The 18,920-nt window shown below is 40.5% G+C and overlaps 1 protein-coding gene across 1 annotated transcript in view; it reads right to left on the bottom strand.

Annotated features, from left to right (window-relative positions):
* Positions 1-398: 398 nt before the first annotated feature.
* Positions 399-18,920, bottom strand: part of LOC149065024 (uncharacterized) — an 83,473-nt gene continuing 64,951 nt past the window's right edge. The window contains exons 3-4 of the mRNA XM_089254372.1: positions 2,214-2,595; positions 399-2,107 (exon numbers count right to left, since the gene is read on the bottom strand). Coding sequence (XP_089110498.1) covers positions 1,650-2,107; positions 2,214-2,595 — 840 coding nt within the window. The 3' untranslated portion in view covers positions 399-1,649. The remainder of the gene's footprint in view (positions 2,108-2,213; positions 2,596-18,920) is intronic.

The following is an 18,920-nucleotide window of genomic DNA, read 5'->3' as shown; positions in this document are numbered from 1 at the left end:
ATTCCTCGTGTTCGCTCGAGCTAAATTTGGGACATTCCCTCCTCATGTTCTTTCGAGTTAAATTTGGGACATTCATTCCTCGTGTTCGCTCGAGCTAAATTTGGGGCATTCACTACTCAAGTTCTTTCGAGCTAAACTCGAAACATTAAACGACTTGGCGATGCATTTCTGACTTGTTATGTTCTTTCCGAGCTTATAACGCGGGAAATTGTAAGACGCAACTTTGCATTTCTTACTCCTTAATGCCTTTCCGAGCTAAATTTGGGACATTTTAACGAGTTAGTGAAGCATTTTTGACTCGGTATGTGCTTCCGAACTTTTCAAACTTTACTTGGCGTTTTACTGAAAGACAAATATGGCGAACAATTGAATTTTGGCTCAATTGAGTGATTAATGTGTGACTTTTTCAATGTGATTTATTTTCAGCAAATTGATTGGGACTTACACACACATGGTATAAAGTCACATGAACATGTCATAAATATGTACACACGCGATTTACAATATACATACGTATGGTATTCAGAGTCCACATCAAGACTCGGATATGACAGAACCAGACTTACTTTAAATTGAATGTGTATCGACATGAGTATGTTGACATGATAAGCATGCAAATAATGCATCAATAATTAGCATAATCAAACATTAATAAGAATAGACATATCGTAAAATTAGACCAGGCTGGTGATTTCCTCTCGCAGATGCAAAACGATTACACTTGATCACTAGAGCTAGTCGTAACTTTTAACCCTTTCGTGACGCTCTCCGCTTCTTTTAGCTTCTAAACATGCCAAATTTGGCGGGTTTTTTGTTATCGCAAAACTCTATTATTTCGGTTTAAATTAGTCTTTATGTGTTACTGCACGTTTTTCAGCAATTTTACATCTCACGATGGCTGCCTTTTTGCTCGCCAACGTAGGCCAAGCGTTGTTGTGAGTGTGAGTAATGTGAGGAATCAGGGATTCATCAGGGTGAATGCATCAGGGATTCTCTCCCAAGCTTTGCAAGTACGCGGCACCCTTGGGAATTTCAAACATATCGTGGTACACTTGCTCTATCTCGAGGCACATCGGTGACTCCTTAAAACGCTATAACACTCTGGAATCACAGCGTCATTACTACAGCGTTCAATATGATTGTGATTACCTAGTGGCATCCCCACATTTTAGAGCAGGACCCTAGGCTAGGTGATTTTACGGAGGCCCTTCTACAGTTAATTTATAGCGTGAAAAAGTAAAAAATGACGAGAATTGTCCCGGGCCCTAGGATTAGAGCCCTGTCAGCCCCACCCTTGTGGGGGAGGGGGGCACTTGAACTATCTCGTGGCACTCTGGGGTGCCAGCGGGAATCACGAACGTACATAATGCATTAAAAAGACTCCAAACTAGAATGTAGACAGAAAAATATCGTAATTTTCGCCATGCAATAAATATTAAATAATCAAGCCAAAAAAAAGAATATTTTCCACCAAATTGGCGCAAAAATTGTTACATCTCACCAAGTGGTTATTGCATTTTTGAAGGTTCTGTATCAAAGGAAGATGAGATCATTGTTGGCTGAAAAATGTCAAATAACGCTTTTTCATATTACGAAAACCCGAATGAAAGTAATAATGATAATACGTATACGTATTTTTTGTGTGTGATTCAACCAGGATTTGGTGACATTGGCGAGGAACACGGCGACGCATTACTCGACACCATTCTCGGCGAGTATTCGTGTTTGAGTTCTTCAGAGCCCGGATCCGGGCTCGTCGGAGGAGAACTGCTCAGACTGTCCGTGACGCTGCCCCTACCGCAGTTTCTGTAGATCGGCGCCGCGGCGCTCTGGGTAATGAAGAACCCAGCCGGCTGGGTCACTGGGAAAAGCCGCCTGGGTAAGTCACTGCAGCTGTTCCGACGCCTCTCGTGGTCCGTAGCCAAGATATTGGCGATGCTGAAGGGATTCTTGGCTCTGTCGGCAAGAATGGAGGTGGCTTCGGGATTGTTGTCGTACAAGTCCTTATGCTCGGCTCTGCCTGTCGTTAAGTCACTCTGGTTTGATTCCTGGTCTTCATAGTCGTCGTCGTCATCGTCCCTGAAGTCCAGGTCGACCATCGTGTCACCTTTAGACGGAAACAAAGAAAACGGTTTTAAGACACGGTCGTCACCAACACAAAGGGGGGTTAATTCATTTGGCGAAAAATGGCAAAATCTCACCGAATTACTCACTTTTGCTTTTTCTGATGACATCCTCGACGTCGAATCCGAGTCCGGTGACTAGAGAAAACAGCTCGGCACCTAGAAGTTCTTTCGGGCCCTTGCCCCTGTCGTTGACCTTTCCCAAGTAGCCTAGTGTCTGGGCGAGGGCTTCGGTCATACTGGCCAAATTCACCCCGGGCTTCGTCTTGGACTGTTGTAACCTTCTGGCTTGGCGTTCGACCTGCTTCCTGAGCTTCTTCTCCTTGCGGTCTCGCTCCCTCTTGGCGATCTCCTCCGGCGGGATCGGGTCCCCGCTGCAGGTTTGAGGGTGTGCGTTGTGGGCGGGCCTTCCCGGTCCCTTCTTTGTGTTCTCCCTCTTCCGCCATTTGGCTCGACGGTTCTGGAACCAGACCTGGGACAGAAGAAAAAGAAAATCCCATTTTAAATGCATGGGCTCCTGAAGAGATAGTTACGTTACTCTTCTATAACACGAGTTCTATGCATCGGAGGCGAACTTTAGGCGGCCGTGGCCATGGCCCCACAACCTGGAACAGGACTCTTAGGCTGGGATCTTACGTGGGCCAAACGGTCACACTTTCACGGGCCCTTTTATAGTTAATTTATAGCGTGAAAAAGTAAAATATGATGAGAATAGTCGCGGGCCCCATGGCTAGAGCCCTTTCAGCCCCGCCCTTTTAAGGGGCCATGGTCGTGGGACCCTTAGAATCATGCATCCATGGCTTCCTTGCCTTGGGATGACATATTCCAGAGTAACTCGCCCCCCCCCCAGCAATCATATATCCATGGTCTGCCCACCCCTCCCTCGATATTATATACTCGCGAATGCTTCCCCGTCTTTGGCATCAAATACCCAAGGCTCCCTTCCCTGATATCATGCATATGAGAATATAGGTGATGATTCTTTGCCCTGGGAACAGATAATCACTGATTCTTTGCCCTTTCACATATAGTCATTGCTCCTTTGGCCTGTGATCAAATAAGTGCTGCTTCTTCTAGGGCGATGGGAACTAATACTTAGTCGCTAATCCTTTGTTGCCACCTTTGCCCCGAGAGCATATACGCTTCTTTGGTCCTGGGAGGATTTACTCGCTCCTACTTTATCCTAGGAACAGGGCCTCTTAAGAGCATCATGCGGGGGCTAATTGGTTTTACTTAGGCTCCCTACCTGGCTAGAAGCGGTTGCTCATACAAATTTGCATGCTTAGTCCCGACAAATAACAAAAATTCACGATTTAAAAATTTTAAAGTAAGTTTTTCTTTAGCAAGCTTGACAAAATCAACATTTTTGTTAAAACGATGAAATAGCAGAATATTATGGGAAAAATAACCCTGTCCCGTAAAATATGGGTCATATGGTCACGTTATGTGTAACACACAAATATATTTTTAGACGCTTTTTATCTACCGCAAGTGAGGATTCTTGTTCCGTAGAGTGAATGAGGACTTTTGGGACACCCTGTATATTGAATAAGTATTCAAAATTTGTTAAGCGTTCCTCACAGAATAAGCCTCGTAATCATCATGGGTTCCACGCGAGTTTTCACGTTGGATAACCCTGGTTTAGAGGAGCCCATGGGAAATATCGTCCTAGGGGCCCCCCCCATGAAAAGATCTAAGCCTCGGGGTCCGGGTCCAGGACGTGGGGGGGGGGACAACATGGTCTCTTTAAAACGCCATTCTTTTCAATAAGGAAATGCTTCTCGAAATCTTTCCACGATTCTGTTCACCAAAGACAAGATGCTAGTAAAGTGGAAGCACTAAAATATACGGGACTCGCGGGACTCAGGGTAGAAGATTCTCGATATTTTCTCATTTGGACAGAGTGACCGTCCGTGTCAGAGACGCCCTCTGGTGGACAGTAAATCCATTTAGCTTTCGGACAACTTTCAACAACATTCTTCGCTTGGACTCGGAATTATGGAGGTGGGACAAAAACAAAATGGTGGGACCAAGAAAAGGGTGTGCTCACCCTACTCTCTCACAACCTTTGAGAGAGTTGGGACCCACTTTATTGGTTTGAAAGCGTGGATCTGGATCATCGCCATCACAGGTCACTTAGGTGGTACGAAATTGTGCCGCGAAACGCTTGAGTGATCTACAACTGTGCTGCGGGTGAACTCAAGTAATCTGGAAATGGACCGCGGGTCGGTTGAGTAACCTGGAACTGTGCAGTCGGTGGCTTAAATGAACTGAAGATGCTCCGCTGTTCGCTTTAGTGGTCTGGAAATGTGCCGCTAGTCACTCGAGTAACATGGAACTGTGCTGTAGGTCCCTTAAAAATGTGCCACGGGTGACTTATGTGTTGTGAAACTGCACCGTGGGTCACTAGATATCAGGAAACGAGCCACGAGCCATGACCCCAGAAGAGTGGGCTAATAGGGCTTCCACCCGGTGGCCCGGGACAATTTTCCTCATTTCTTTTTCACACTATAAATTCACTATAGAAGGGTCCGTAAAATGGCCTGGGGCGCACCAAAATCCCATCCCAAGGGCCTTGCTGCAAAATGTAGGAGGGAGGGAAAATGCCTCTGGCCGCTTTGGTGATGGCCGCAACTATGCCGTGATAAGTGATCTGGAAATGTGCCGCTTATTTCATTTCTGCAAAAAGGTTTGATGTCACGGGCCACATTAGATGACTCCGAGAGCCACATTTGCCGCCGTGGGCCACGAGTCGAGCATGTCTGTACCAAGACAACACCTTGCGACATCTCTAAACTCGATGGGGAAAGCATTTCTTCGGCCATTTACGACAGAAAGTGACAATGAAGACGTATCGAGACCAGTTTTATCGGGAGACACGCCCCTCTATAATCACTGGGTCACGTGATTAATGTCCTCGCGGCACGAACAGCGGTTATCAGAATTTCGGACACGCCCACCTAATTTACATAACGGTTTCTCTCTCTCTCCGACACACGTACAATGTGTCTTTTATTTTGTGACACAGAGCTATAATTTGTCACATCCCGACACACACATGTGTGTGTGACAGATTCTCTTTTGATAAACGTTCTGCCATTTACGTTTCATGTTTTCATTGTCACCCCTGGTTAGTTACCAGCAACGCCCCCTGTCGTTGGGGGTAGAATGATAACATATCGTATAATATTGTTACATTTTACACATTGTTAATAATAAGTAGTCGATTCATTAATATACTTCCGACATTTTAGGGGTGAATATATATATATATTTTTTTTTCTGTTCTGAGGTGGAATTTGTATGGATGTCGCCATGTTGGTGCTGTTACTTGGGTTCGATTGTTGGTAATGGATGAATCTTTTGGGATGTACCTCTCTTTTGTGGATTCATATCTCTTCTAGAAATTATCACTTTTGTTGGAAATACCACTTTCACTTTTCTATTGTTGAAATTATTATCACTTTCTTTGTCATAAAAGTCTTATCTTATTGTCAAAACCACCACTTCGACTGCTGAAATTAAAAATTGTTAATGTTGAAACTACCGCTTTTACTGTTGAAATTTACTTCTCTTACTGTTGGAGATATAGCTTTTGTACTGTGAAAATTATCCCTTCTGTTGAAATTACCATTTGTTCTCTGTTGAAATTACCTCTTTTACTGTTGAAGGTACGGTTACGGTTTTATTGCTAAAGTTAACACTTCTGTTGTTGAAATGGCCATTTTTGTTGTTGAAATTACCATTTTTATTGTTGAAATTACCATTTTTATTGTTGAAATTATCATTTTTATTGTTGAAATTACCACTTCTATTTTTGAAGGAATGAGTTTTTTTCATTGAAAAATTACCACCTTAACTGTTGAAATTAATACTTTTTTTCTGTTGAAATTACCTCTTTTACTGTTGGAAATACGGTTTTATTGCTAAAGTTAGCACTTTTGTTGTTGAAATTACCATTTTTTTTATTGTTGAAATTACCATTTTTATTGTTGAAATTACCATTTTTATTGTTGAAATTACCATTTTTTTATTGTTTAAATTACCACTTCTGTTGTTGAAGGAATGAGTATTGTCAAAATATTACCACCTAAACTGTTGAAATGACCACTTCTATTGTTGAAATTACCACTTCTATTTTTGAAGGAATGAGTTTTTTTCATTGAAAAATTACCACCTTAACTGTTGAAATTAATACTTTTTTTCTGTTGAAATTACCTCTTTTACTGTTGGAAATACGGTTTTATTGCTAAAGTTAGCACTTTTGTTGTTGAAAATACCATTTTTTTTATTGTTGAAATTACCATTTTTATTGTTGAAATTACCATTTTTATTGTTGAAATTACCATTTTTTTATTGTTTAAATTACCACTTCTGTTGTTGAAGGAATGAGTATTGTCAAAATATTACCACCTAAACTGTTGAAATGACCACTTCTATTGTTGAAATTACCACTTCTATTGTTGAAATTACCACTTCTATTGTTGAAATTACCACTTCTATTGTTGAAATTACCACTTCTGTTGTTGAAATTACCACTTCTGTTGTTGAAGGAATGAATTTTATTGGAAAATTACACCTTTTTACTGTTGAAGGTATGCCTCTCCTCTTTTATTGCGAAAATGACCACTTCTATTGTTGAAACTATTATTTTCTTTGTGCTAAACGTTCGGCTTACGGCAGGAACCTTATATTTTATTGTCAAAACCGCCAGTAATATTGTAAACGGTTCTATTTTTATTCTGATGAAGTTATCTTTTATTACGGAAATTGCCATTTCTATCGTTGAAATTATCATTTTCTGTCCCCCTGATTATCATAAAAAACATTTTTATTGTCAAAATAATCATTCGAATCGATTATTATTGTTGAAATTACAACTTGGAGGGCCTTCGTTGTGCAAAATATTACTTCCGCTATCAGAATAGTCAGTTTAATTGCTAAAATTAGCATGTCAAAATTATCAATTATTTTCAGTGATAAAATATCATTCGTCGAAAGGGAAATAACGGAAAAATAATGACATTTCACACAGAATCTTCGAAAATTTGAGTTAAATGAAAGAAATAATTCGAAAACAAATGAAGAAAAAATTATTTCAGAATATTAATAAAAAGGATCACATTTCAGAACAAGTAAAAAAAATAATTCCAAAAATTATCAAAAGATAATTTCAAATTGATGATGAGGATAATTTTAAATTGAATGAAAGAAATTATTTCGGATTGAATGGAAGAAATTATTTCGGATTGAATGAAAGAAATTATTTCGGATTGAATGAAAGAAATTATTTCATATTGAATGGAAGAAATTATTTCATATTGAATGGAAGAAATTATTTCATATTGAATGAAAGGAATTATTTCGGATTGAATGGAAAAAATTATTTCATATTGAATGGAAGAAATTATTTCATATTGAATGGAAGAAATTATTTCATATTGAATGAAAGAAATTATTTCGGATTGAATGAAAGAAATTATTTCGGATTGAATGGAAGAAATTATTTCATATTGAATGAAAGAATTTTTTCGGATTGAATGAAAGAAATTATTTCGGATTGAATGGAAGAAATTATTTCGGATTGAATGAAAGAAATGATTTCATATTGAATGGAAGAAATTATTTCATATTGAATGAAAGAAATTATTTCAATTGAATGGAAGAAATTATTTCGGATTGAATGGAAGAAATTATTTCATATTGAATGAAAGAAATTATTTCGGATTGAATGGAAGAAATTATTTCATATTGAATGAAAGAAATTATTTCATATTGAATGAAAGAAATTATTTCATATTGAATGGAAAAATTATTTCATATTGAATGAAAGAAATTATTTCATATTGAATGAAAGAAATTATTTCCTATTGAATGGAAGAAATTATTTCATATTGAATGAAAGAAATTATTTCAATTGAATGGAAGAAATTATTTCGGATTGAATGGAAGAAATTATTTCATATTGAATGAAAGAAATTATTTCATATTGAATGGAAGAAATTATTTCATATTGAATGGAAGAAATTATTTCATATTGAATGAAAGAAATTATTTTGGATTGAATGGAAGAAATTATTTCATATTGAATGAAAGAAATTATTTCATATTGAATGGAAGAAATTATTTCATATTGAATGAAAGAAATTATTTCATATTGAATGAAAGAAATTATTTCATATTGAATGGAAGAAATTATTTCATATTGAATGAAAGAAATTATTTCATATTGAATGGAAGAAATTATTTCATATTGAATGAAAGAAATTATTTCATATTGAATGAAAGAAATTATTTCATATTGAATGGAAGAAATTATTTCGGATTGAATGGAAGAAATTATTTCATATTGAATGAAAGAAATTATTTCATATTGAATGGAAGAAATTATTTCATATTGAATGAAAGAAATTATTTTGGATTGAATGGAAGAAATTATTTCATATTGAATGAAAGAAATTATTTCATATTGAATGGAAGAAATTATTTCATATTGAATGAAAGAAATTATTTCATATTGAATGAAAGAAATTATTTCATATTGAATGGAAGAAATTATTTCATATTGAATGAAAGAAATTATTTCATATTGAATGAAAGAAATTATTTCATATTGAATGAAAGAAATTATTTCATATTGAATGAAAGAAATTATTTCATATTGAATGGAAGAAATTATTTCAGAATAAATAAAAGAAATAATCTCAGAATTGAGATAAGGGATAACAGCAGAATAAATGAAAGAAATAATTTTCAAATAAATGGAAGCTATATTTTCAGGAAAAAATGAAGATAATTTCAATGCCTATGAAAAAGATAATTTCATGATAAAGGGAAGAAATAATTTCAGAATCAAGGAAACAGATAATTTCAGTAATAATTGAGTAAAAATTAGAATTGGTTCAAAAAATTATGAAAAAAATAGTTTTCAAAATTTATGAAAAGGATAATTTTTTTAAAATTGATGGAAATTATAATTTCAGAATAAACGAAGGAAATAATTTCAGAAATAAATGAAAGAAATAATTTCAGAAATAAATGAGAGAAATAATTTCAGAAATAATGAATTCTATAACGAAGATAATTTCAGAAATAATGAATTCTATAACGAAGATAATTTCAGAAATAATCAAAATAATTTTAATTTCAGAATAAATGAGAAAGATAATTTCAGAATAAATGAGAAAGATAATTTCAGAATAAATGAGAAAGATAATTTCAGAATAAATGAGAAAGATAATTTCAGAATAAATGAGAAAGATAATTCCAGAGTTAATGATAATTCGATAATTGATGAGAATCTTCAATAATCCGGTGGCCGCTGTGAGCCCATACAACATTAAGATGCCACTGTACATTACACGAAGCCCTTGCGAAACATGGTCATCATCTTACAATTCTAAGCACAACAATATGATTTGGTGGTCCGCGGGCTTTTGGCCCGCAATGGCAGGGAGGTAGGTTGAAGACAGACCCCTGCCAAAAAGTTCCAGCCTTTGCGGGGCCCAGCTCTGGAATGTGTGCGGAAGATAATTATTTTCAGCATTAGCCTAGTAACTTTTCGCGAAAACTCCAGTTTAAATTTTCGTAATCAACAACTCAACTCCCGGCGCCCGTCTTTCCACGGGCGCCCCCATCCATCCATCGAAACAGCAACCCTCCCTCCCTCCCCCCCCCCACCTTCAACCCCCGGTAAATGCTTAAAAATCCGGCTCCCCCCTAAATTAAAATGCAAGAGAGCGGTAAAGTTTGCCATTTGGCCATTTAGAGGGGGAGCCCCGAAGACGATAATCATTGTCGACTTAATTATAAACTCGGCGTTGATCCTAATATTAATTTTTCATTCTACGCCATGGAATGGCGTAGGGGCGCCCCCCCCCTTAACTCCACCACCGCCCCCTCCTAACTTCCCGACGAGGAGGGAGGCACAGCGGCAGAAAATGAGCTTCTCGTACCTTTTCGGGATCGCTCGTTCGCTCGCGAGCAAATTAATAAGGGGTTTTCTGCTGCTAGTACCCCCTTCCCCCCCCCCCCAGAAGTGAAGTGAAGAAGGCGGTCGGGGGGGGGAAGGAGGGCGGCGTTCCGCAAGGTTCCGGTATTGTTACGCTCCTCTTCTCATTTTACCCCTTAACAACATCACCATCGAAGACGTTAGGAGAATAAATTAATGTGTGTGTGTGTGCGCGGAACACTGGGAGGAAGCGGGCCCGCTCGTCATAATAAAGGCATCAAGGGGGGGGGGGTGCCCCCCATCAAGCTACTTTCAAGCCGCCCTTTTTCCTCCGCCATCTTGAATGGCGTGGATTCAATTTGCATACAAAGGGGAAAATTAGCGGCCCTGGTCTTTTACCTCGTGGAACAAGCCGCGTTGGAACACACACTTAGTCAAAAAAAACGGGACGGGACGGGACAGGGGGGGTGGCCCCCTGAAAAAGAAAATGGCTGTTCCATTAGGAGAGAAACACCATCAGGGTTTTTTGTGTGTGTGTGTGTAATGAGCGTGCCGATTTATTATTGTTTTTTTTTCTCTGGTAATTTACGTACCTACGCGTATTCGACGAGGATTCCGCTGATGGTTGCAGGCAGTGACGTCTTAACGCATAGGCTTCAGGCCCCGGGTGCGGCCCCTGGCGTCGGGGGGGGGGCGGTCATGAAAATAGGATCCGGTTAAAATTTCCTAAATTAAACATGTATCGCTAGGTTCGGGGTCTCAGAAAAATCACTTTTCTTGGTGGCCCAGAATGCTCCTTAGACGAGCCAGAAAATCCCCGACTTACGAACTTTTCGAGTTATGAATTGAAGGTGGTGAATCTCAGATAGACTTTAGCAAAAAATGCTTCAACCCATACGTTTCTCAAACCGTGGCCCTTCGAATCAGCTGATGTGGGGTACGTGACTTCAAACTTTATTTTCTAAGAATGAACTAAGTGGCACGTATCCAGATCACTTGGGCGACCAGCATCATACTCACAGATCAGTTCAGTTACCCGCGGCACGATTCCAAATCACCGAAGCGGCCCGCAGCTCATCTTATAATTAACTTAAGTGACTCGCAGCACTGTTCCAGATCACTTGAATATGATAAATATTATTCAAGATTCTAATTTTCATCGATTGTGAACTTTCATCGATTTTGCCACAGATCGTTCAAGTGATCGGATCGGAACTGTGTCGCAGGTTACTTAAGTGATCTTTGTTCTTTTTTATGGCCACTGTGGTGGTCGAGTGGTTATAGTGACGGACTCGCGATGCGAGGATCCGGGTTCGAACCCCACAATGGTGGTCGGCTGAAATTGGTTTTCTGTGGTTCCCAACTTCGAGGCGCAAATGCGAGCCGATCTCCCCGTTAAAAAAGTCTCGCCACAGAGAGCAACAGTCCTGCAACGATAAATCATTCAATCATAACACTTCACTCATAGTTAGAAAAACTGGTGGCAGATGGCAGCACTACACATAACAAGCATTACAGAGAAACAAAAAAACTTCACGTCAGGTTTCACTACACGTACACGCACATTCCCGCATGTACCGATTCGTTGGGGGCCCCGCGGGGGGGGGGGGTGCATGTGTGGTGTAGCAGTAGTAGGTAGGGCCTCCAAAAAATGGCTCGGGGATCCATGATGTTCTTAAGTCAGTCACATCGTTGGGCAGTTTGCCTGTTGTGGCGTTGTATTTGAACATCGAGCTTATATTACTGGAGGGAGGAGCATCCAGCAGCCGCGACCTCGAATGCAAGGAAATCACGTGACTCGGTGAAAACAAAGTTCGTTTTCCCATAGAAATGTACAGTTCGGTACAGTAAGTACAGTAAGTACTGGGTTTTAAAGATTAAAAAAAAGTATTGTGGGAACTCATCTAATATATGATGAAAAAAAGATTAAATTATTCATTTCTTTCATTTATTGTTTTAAATTCCTGTGGATACCATGAGGAAATAACGGGGGATTGTGTTTGTTTTCACCGAGTCACGTGATCTTCCGACGAATGATGTTGGCCACCGTTCCGCTCAGCGGTCTCATTAATTATGAACTTCCATCAATTCCGAAACTGTTTTTTCCATAAACTGCCAAAAACTTCGAAATTATTTTTCATTGCTTTATGAGTTTTCGTCAAATTCGAAACTATTTTTTCATCAGTTATCAATTTTCATCAATTTCGAAAATATTTTTTCATTAATTTGGAAATTACTTTTTTCATTAATTTCGAAACTATTTTTTTCATTAATTTCGAAACTATTTTTTTCATCAATTTCGAAACTATTTTTTTCATTAATTTCGAAAATATTTTTTTATTAATTTCGAAAATATTTTTTTATTAATTTCGAAACTATTTTTTTCATCAATTTCGAAACTATTTTTTTCATTAATTTCGAAAATATTTTTTCATTAATTTCGAAACTATTTTTTTTCATTAATTTCGAAAATATTTTTTTCATTAATTTCGAAAATATTTTTTTTCATTAATTTCGAAAATATTTTTTTCATTAATTTCGAAAATATTTTTTTTATTAATTTCGAAACTATTTTTTTCATTAATTTCGAAACTATTTTTTTCATTAATTTCGAAAATATTTTCTTCATCAATTTTGAAACTATTTTTTCATTGATAATGAATTTTCATCATTTTCGAAACTATTTTTTTTTTCATTAATTTCGAAACTTTTTTTTCATTAATTATGAACATCGATTTTGAAACTATTTTTCATTAGTTATGAACTTGCATCAATTCGGAAATTATTTTTTCATTAATTATGAAACTATCAAACATTTTGAAATTATTTTTTCATTGCTTACGAGTTTTCGTCAAATTGGAAACTATTTTTTTATCGTTATGAATTAATCTTAATTTATTTTTTTCGTCTGAGAATTTTTCTTTCAGAATTAGGGAAAAATTTCCCATAATTCATAAAAATTGGTTAAAAAAATGAAAAAATAATTCTAGAATTATAGGATAATTCCACAGTTATGGAGAAAAAAACGATTTCAGAATTATTGGAAAAAAATATTTTCGAAATAAATAAAAATTGATAATTAATGAAAATTATATTCAAAATTATGGAAGAAAAATAATTTGAGAATTGCACAAAAAAATAATAATCTCGGACCAATGACAAAAAAGAGTGCGCGACCAAAAAAGAGTGACCTAAAGAGCGTGAGCAAGCATGTGAATGACCAAACGAGTGACCTACAGGCAAAAGACCTAGGTCAGACCGGGCCTAAAGCGTGTGCAAGTATGTGAGTGACAGAGACAGTTTCCAAGCATGTGAGTGACCAAAAGGGTGACCTACAGCGCATGAACAAGCACGTGAATGACCAAACGAGTGATCTACAGAGAGAGGGATCTGGGTCAGACCAGATCGATCTTGTGCATATAGGGCCTGAGTGGTCAAAACAGTGTGCAAGCACGTGAGTGATCAAAACAGTGTGCAAGCACGTGAGTGATCAAAACAGTGTGCAAGCACGTGAGTGATCAAAACAGTGTGCAAGCACGTGAGTGGTCAAAACAGTGTGCAAGCATGTGAGTGACCAAAAGGGTGACCTACAGCGCATGAACAAGCACGTGAATGACCAAACGAGTGATCTACAGAGAGAGGGACCTGGGTCAGACCAGATCGATCTTGTGCACATAGGGCCTGAGTGGTCAAAACAGTGTGCAAGCATGTGAGTGATCAAAACAGTGTGCAAGCACGTGAGTGATCAAAACAGTGTGCAAGCATGCGAGTGATCAAAACAGGGTTCAAGCATGTGAGTAATCAAAACAGCGAGTGATCAAAAATGTGAGTGATCAAAACAGTGAGCAAGCATGTGACTGACCAAAAGGATGACCTACAGCGCATGAACAAGCACGTGAATGACCAAACGAGTGATCTACAGAGAGAGGGACCTGGGTCAGACCAGATCGAGCGTATGCAAGTAGGGCCTGAGTGGTCAAACCAGTGTGCAAGCATGTGAGTGATCAAAACAGTGAGTGATCAAAACAGTGTGCAAGCATGTGAGTGATCAAAACAGTGTGCAAGCACGTGAGTGATCAAAACAGTGAGCAAGCATGTGAGTGATCAAAACAGTGAGCAAGCATGTGACTGACCAAAAGGATGACCTACAGCGCATGAACAAGCACGTGAATGACCAAACGAGTGATCTACAGAGAGAGGGACCTGGGTCAGACCAGATCGATCTTGTGCACGTAGGGCCTGAGTGATCAAAACAGTGTGCAAGCATGTGAATGACTAAAAGAGTGACCCAGGTATACTTTCACGAGTGGGGGGAGGGAAGCTAAGCGGGTTATAGCACAGGGTGGCGAATTCGTGGAAAGTGTAGTCAAGAAAATCAGACTAACACGGGAGAAGGGCAGCAAAATTCGCGTAGCCCGCAGGTGGCAGCACCATAAATGTGCCTCTCTGTTCGTACATATTCGGAATTTCTAACGAATCGTTACATGGCGGAATGTGCATTCTGAGTATATGTGCGGCCCTAAACGTATTCATGTTGTCAGAACTGTGCCCGTTTCGTGTTGTCGCACCAGCCAGCAACAACACGAAAGAAGGAACATCGGGCCAACGCAAAACGGCCCTCTAGGGCCACAATACGGCCCGAGACGCCAAAGTCGAGTGAAACGAATTCCCGACAACAATAACGACAATCACATGATCGAATGGAAACGCTCATTCAGCGACGCGTGATGATTTTTTGGGGGACGGACGTCACCGATTCATTGATAATCCGCCCGCGTCCGCTCGCGACGGGTCAAAAAAGGGACGCATCTACAAACTCACACCGGATGATAATCGAGGGCTCATTCCGCCCAATTATCTCGAATTATAAATGAATTATAATATAATCGAAACGCGAGGAGAGGGTTTTTTTTTTGTTTCTTATAACCAGCAGATGTCTGGGTTGATGTTATCAGAGTCTGGATCTTTCCGGCGTCTGATTCACAACCTGTCTACGCACTTGGCCCGAAGGGAATGGACAAAAGACGGCGGCGACAGAAATGACCTCAGCGGATATCTGATTGCGTGCTGTAGTTCCTCTTTCTAACACTAGATGTCTCTCAAAGTCTCTCTCTATATATATATATATAGGATGTCTTCTGAGTCCTAATTGTCCGCAGACGGGTACTTGTTCCTTTTCTGGAGCGCATGCGCATTGCAAGGAGTGGTTTCGGGTTCTAGTTATAGAGGCGTATTTATCGTTTCACCGCCCGTGGGCCACACGAATTTTGCTGCCCTTCTGTTCTAGTTTTCTTGGCTGCGTTTTCTTAAATTCGCCACCCTGTGTTGTAACCGGCTTGGTCTCGCCCCCCCCCCCCCTCCCAGCAAGTGCAACTTTGTCTCTGGGTCACTCTTTTAGTCATTCACGTGCTTACACATTTTTTTAGTCACTCGCGTGCTTGCACTGTTTTGATCACTCACATATTCGCCCATGCTCTAGATCACTCACTGACCGGGACCCCGCTTGCACACTGTTTTCGGTCACTCACGTGCTTGCACACTGTCTTGGTCAGTCACATACTTGCATACGCTCTAGGTAAGTCACATACTTGCATACGCTCTAGGTCGCTCACATACTTGCATACGCTCTAGGCCACTCACTGACCTGGTCCCTCGCTCTGTAGATCACACGTTTAGTCATTCACATGCTTACTCACGCTCTAAGTCACTCTTTTGGTCGCTCATTGGCCTGGTCCCTTGCCACCTGGGTAGTTATTGAAGGTTATACAAATTTCGCTAATTTTCTCTCATTCTACTAATTTTCTAGGCCACTCATTCGTCAAATCTGCCCCCCCCCGAACTTACTGCACTGGGCTATAGCCCGCTAACCCCTCCCCCTCCCTGGTAGATACGTCACTGTACAGGGTGTCCCTGTAAGTTCTAATTCAGCCAGTGGTTCTCAACCTCTCGAAGCCCAATTCCCGGTTGATTTATTTTTGTTATCATTGAGAGACAATGACTTAAGTGGTTTCTAAATGTTCCACGGGTCATTCAAGTGACCTGTATCAGCGCCAAAAATCACTCGGTCGCTTAAATGTTTTGGAATTGTATCACGGGTCACTTAAGAGATCTGTAAATGTGGCGCTTAGTTCATTTTTACAAAATTAGGTTTGAGGAGGGCAGGCAGCGTCAGATAACCCACAGGGCCATATTTTGTCCACGGACCATGGGCTTTTATGCGATTTATAGGATGGGTCGCAATGAATTTATTAGAGATGCATTTTCAGTTCATAGCCTTCAAATATCGCCGCTGTGGTGGTCGAGTGGTCACAGTGACGGACTCGCATCGCGGGAACGACCCGGGTTCGAGCCCCACCGTCACCACAGCGGTGGTCGGCTGAAGTTGGTTTTCTGTGGTTCCCAACTTCGAGGCGCAAATGCGAGGCGATCTCCCCCCGTTAAAAAGTCTCGCCGTAGAGAACAACAGTATCATTATTCATTCATTACACTTCATTCACTATGAGTTGAGAAAAAACTCACAGTTTAAAAAATTGACTGCAGATGGCAGCACTGCACATAACAAGCATTGCACAGAAACAAACTTCACGGAAGGTCTACTATACGTGCACACACACATTCCAACATGTACCAATTCGTTAGAAGTTCCACAAAGGGAATATGGACAAGGTGCATGTCTGGTTAGTAGGGTTAGCATCGCTAGGTCACGGGAAATTTTTTAAGACAGGAAAAAAAATAGGTAAAAAACAGCCGGTAGGTGGCGCTGATACGAGCGACTTCGGTGGAAATATGCAAATGAGACGGTTATAAGAACTTGCGCTCCTAATCTACAATCAGTTCACCGTTGTAAACCATGTGTGTGTGTGTGTGTGTGGACCTGCTGCACTCTGCCGTTGCTGAATTTGTGACTCGCCTACAATGTGTTATCCCCTGTAGTGGTGGTGGTGGTGGTCATGTGGAATACACGCTGCTCTAATAAACGATTTGGAGGCATTCTGTTCGTTATTTGCGTATCTTTCCTTTGACTTGTGTACGTCAGCGCCATCTAACGGCTGTCTTTCCCCCCGTCTTAAAGGAATTCCCGTGACCTAGCGATGCTAACCCTGCAAACCGTTTCTTATTTCGGTTATTTTTCCGGTTTTTATGAATTCTTAACGTTTAGTGGTGTCCCTGTGGGCCGCTCGTTCCGACCTGGAAAATGATCTGCGGGCCACGACAAAAAAAGCTCCGAGTGGCAAATGTGCTCCCCGCGGGTCATACGTTGAACCCCCCCCCCCCCACACCGGATGGTTTCAGTTTGAAAAATGCTCGAGATGTGTTCAGGAGTTACTCCGTACCAGTTTAGAGAGTGAAAATACAGTGTGTCACAAAATTTAAAAAAAAAAATCCAAATTTTTATACGGTCCCACCTGTCCTCTAACTTCCAATTAGAAAGTTGTTGCCCTGTCTCTCCCGATGCCAAAAAACCAACGGTTCACCAGTAAAATGCGATGCGAGGAGTTAGCTATGCACCCTGTTTTGTATACCACACATGCTCAGCCCATAGTCCGCGGGCCAAATGTGGCCCTCGGGACCATTTGATGTGGCCCACGGCGTCAATCCTAATTTTGTGAAAATGAACTAAACAAATTTATGGATGACTAAATTGACTCGCGGCGCAATTTACACATCACTTGATTGGCCCATGACATATTCCCATATCACTTAAGTGACCCTCACTATGTTTACAGATCACTCAAGCGGTTCGCGGCACATTTTCAGGTAACTCAAGAGCAGGGCCGTCTTAAGAGCATCACGGGCCCCCGGGGCCAAGTGATTTTTCTGAGGCCCCATCTGGTCAATTCTAGAAAATTTCAACCAGATCTCATTCTTGTGGAGCCCCTCTTCTCTTGAGGCCCCCGGACCATGCCCGGGTGGGCCCATGCGTTAAGACGGCACTGCTTAAGAGACCCGCAATACGATTCCAGATCTCTTGAGTGGCACGCGGCACATTCCCATCAGACACACGATCCGCGGCATATTTATAGATGACTTGAGTGACCCACGCCCTATTTAGAGTATCACTGAAGTGACCCGCGACATATTTACAGCGTAACTCGAGTGACATGTGACACAGTCTAGAGCGCTTAAGTGACCCGCGATGCATTTACAGATCACTTAAATGACCCGTGGAAAAGTTCCAGATCACTTGCGTGGCCCATGGTACTTACTTAAGGCACATTTAATCCCGTAAGTTATTCGCGGCAGATTCCCAGATCACTTAAGTGACCTGCGGCACATTTCCATACCACTTAAATGGCCCGCGGAAAAGTTCGGGATCACTTGCGTGGTCCACAGCATTTATTCACGGAACATTTAATACGTTAAGTGATCCGCGGGATATTTACAGATCACCTAAGTCACCCGCAGCACAGTACCACATCACCCAAACGACCCGTGTCACACTTACAGATCAATTAACCCTTCAAGCGGCAACGACGAGATATCTCGTCCCCATAAAAGCCTCATTGGCAAGCCCAGATATTTTGCGAGCAACTTTTCACCTTAGTTTGCGGCTACTGAAGCCAACTTCATTAGAAAAAGATATGACATTTTTTGAAGGGGGGGGGGGGACAATTGAGTGACCCGCGACACGTTTAAATGAATAAAGTGGCCCGCATTCTCCTGAAAGTTGAGAGCCCCTTGCTGTATTATGCAGTGGCTACACGAACTGCGAGAAATGTTTCTTGGACCAAGAAGCAAAAGCTTTGTAGATCGGGGTCCGCTGTTACGGGATCTGGAAATTTCGCACTTGTCATTTCGCCTGCACTGACCATATGAGTGGTCAAGTGAGTGACCGTAGAAGTCAC

The sequence above is a fragment of the Pholcus phalangioides genome, unplaced genomic scaffold (assembly GCF_987345545.1).
Source record: "Pholcus phalangioides strain wild (caught in Gottingen) unplaced genomic scaffold, Ppha-v1.0 ptg000041l_1, whole genome shotgun sequence".
In the NCBI taxonomy this organism is placed as follows: Eukaryota; Metazoa; Arthropoda; class Arachnida; order Araneae; family Pholcidae; genus Pholcus; species Pholcus phalangioides.
This window is presented reverse-complemented; position numbering and strand designations above follow the sequence as displayed.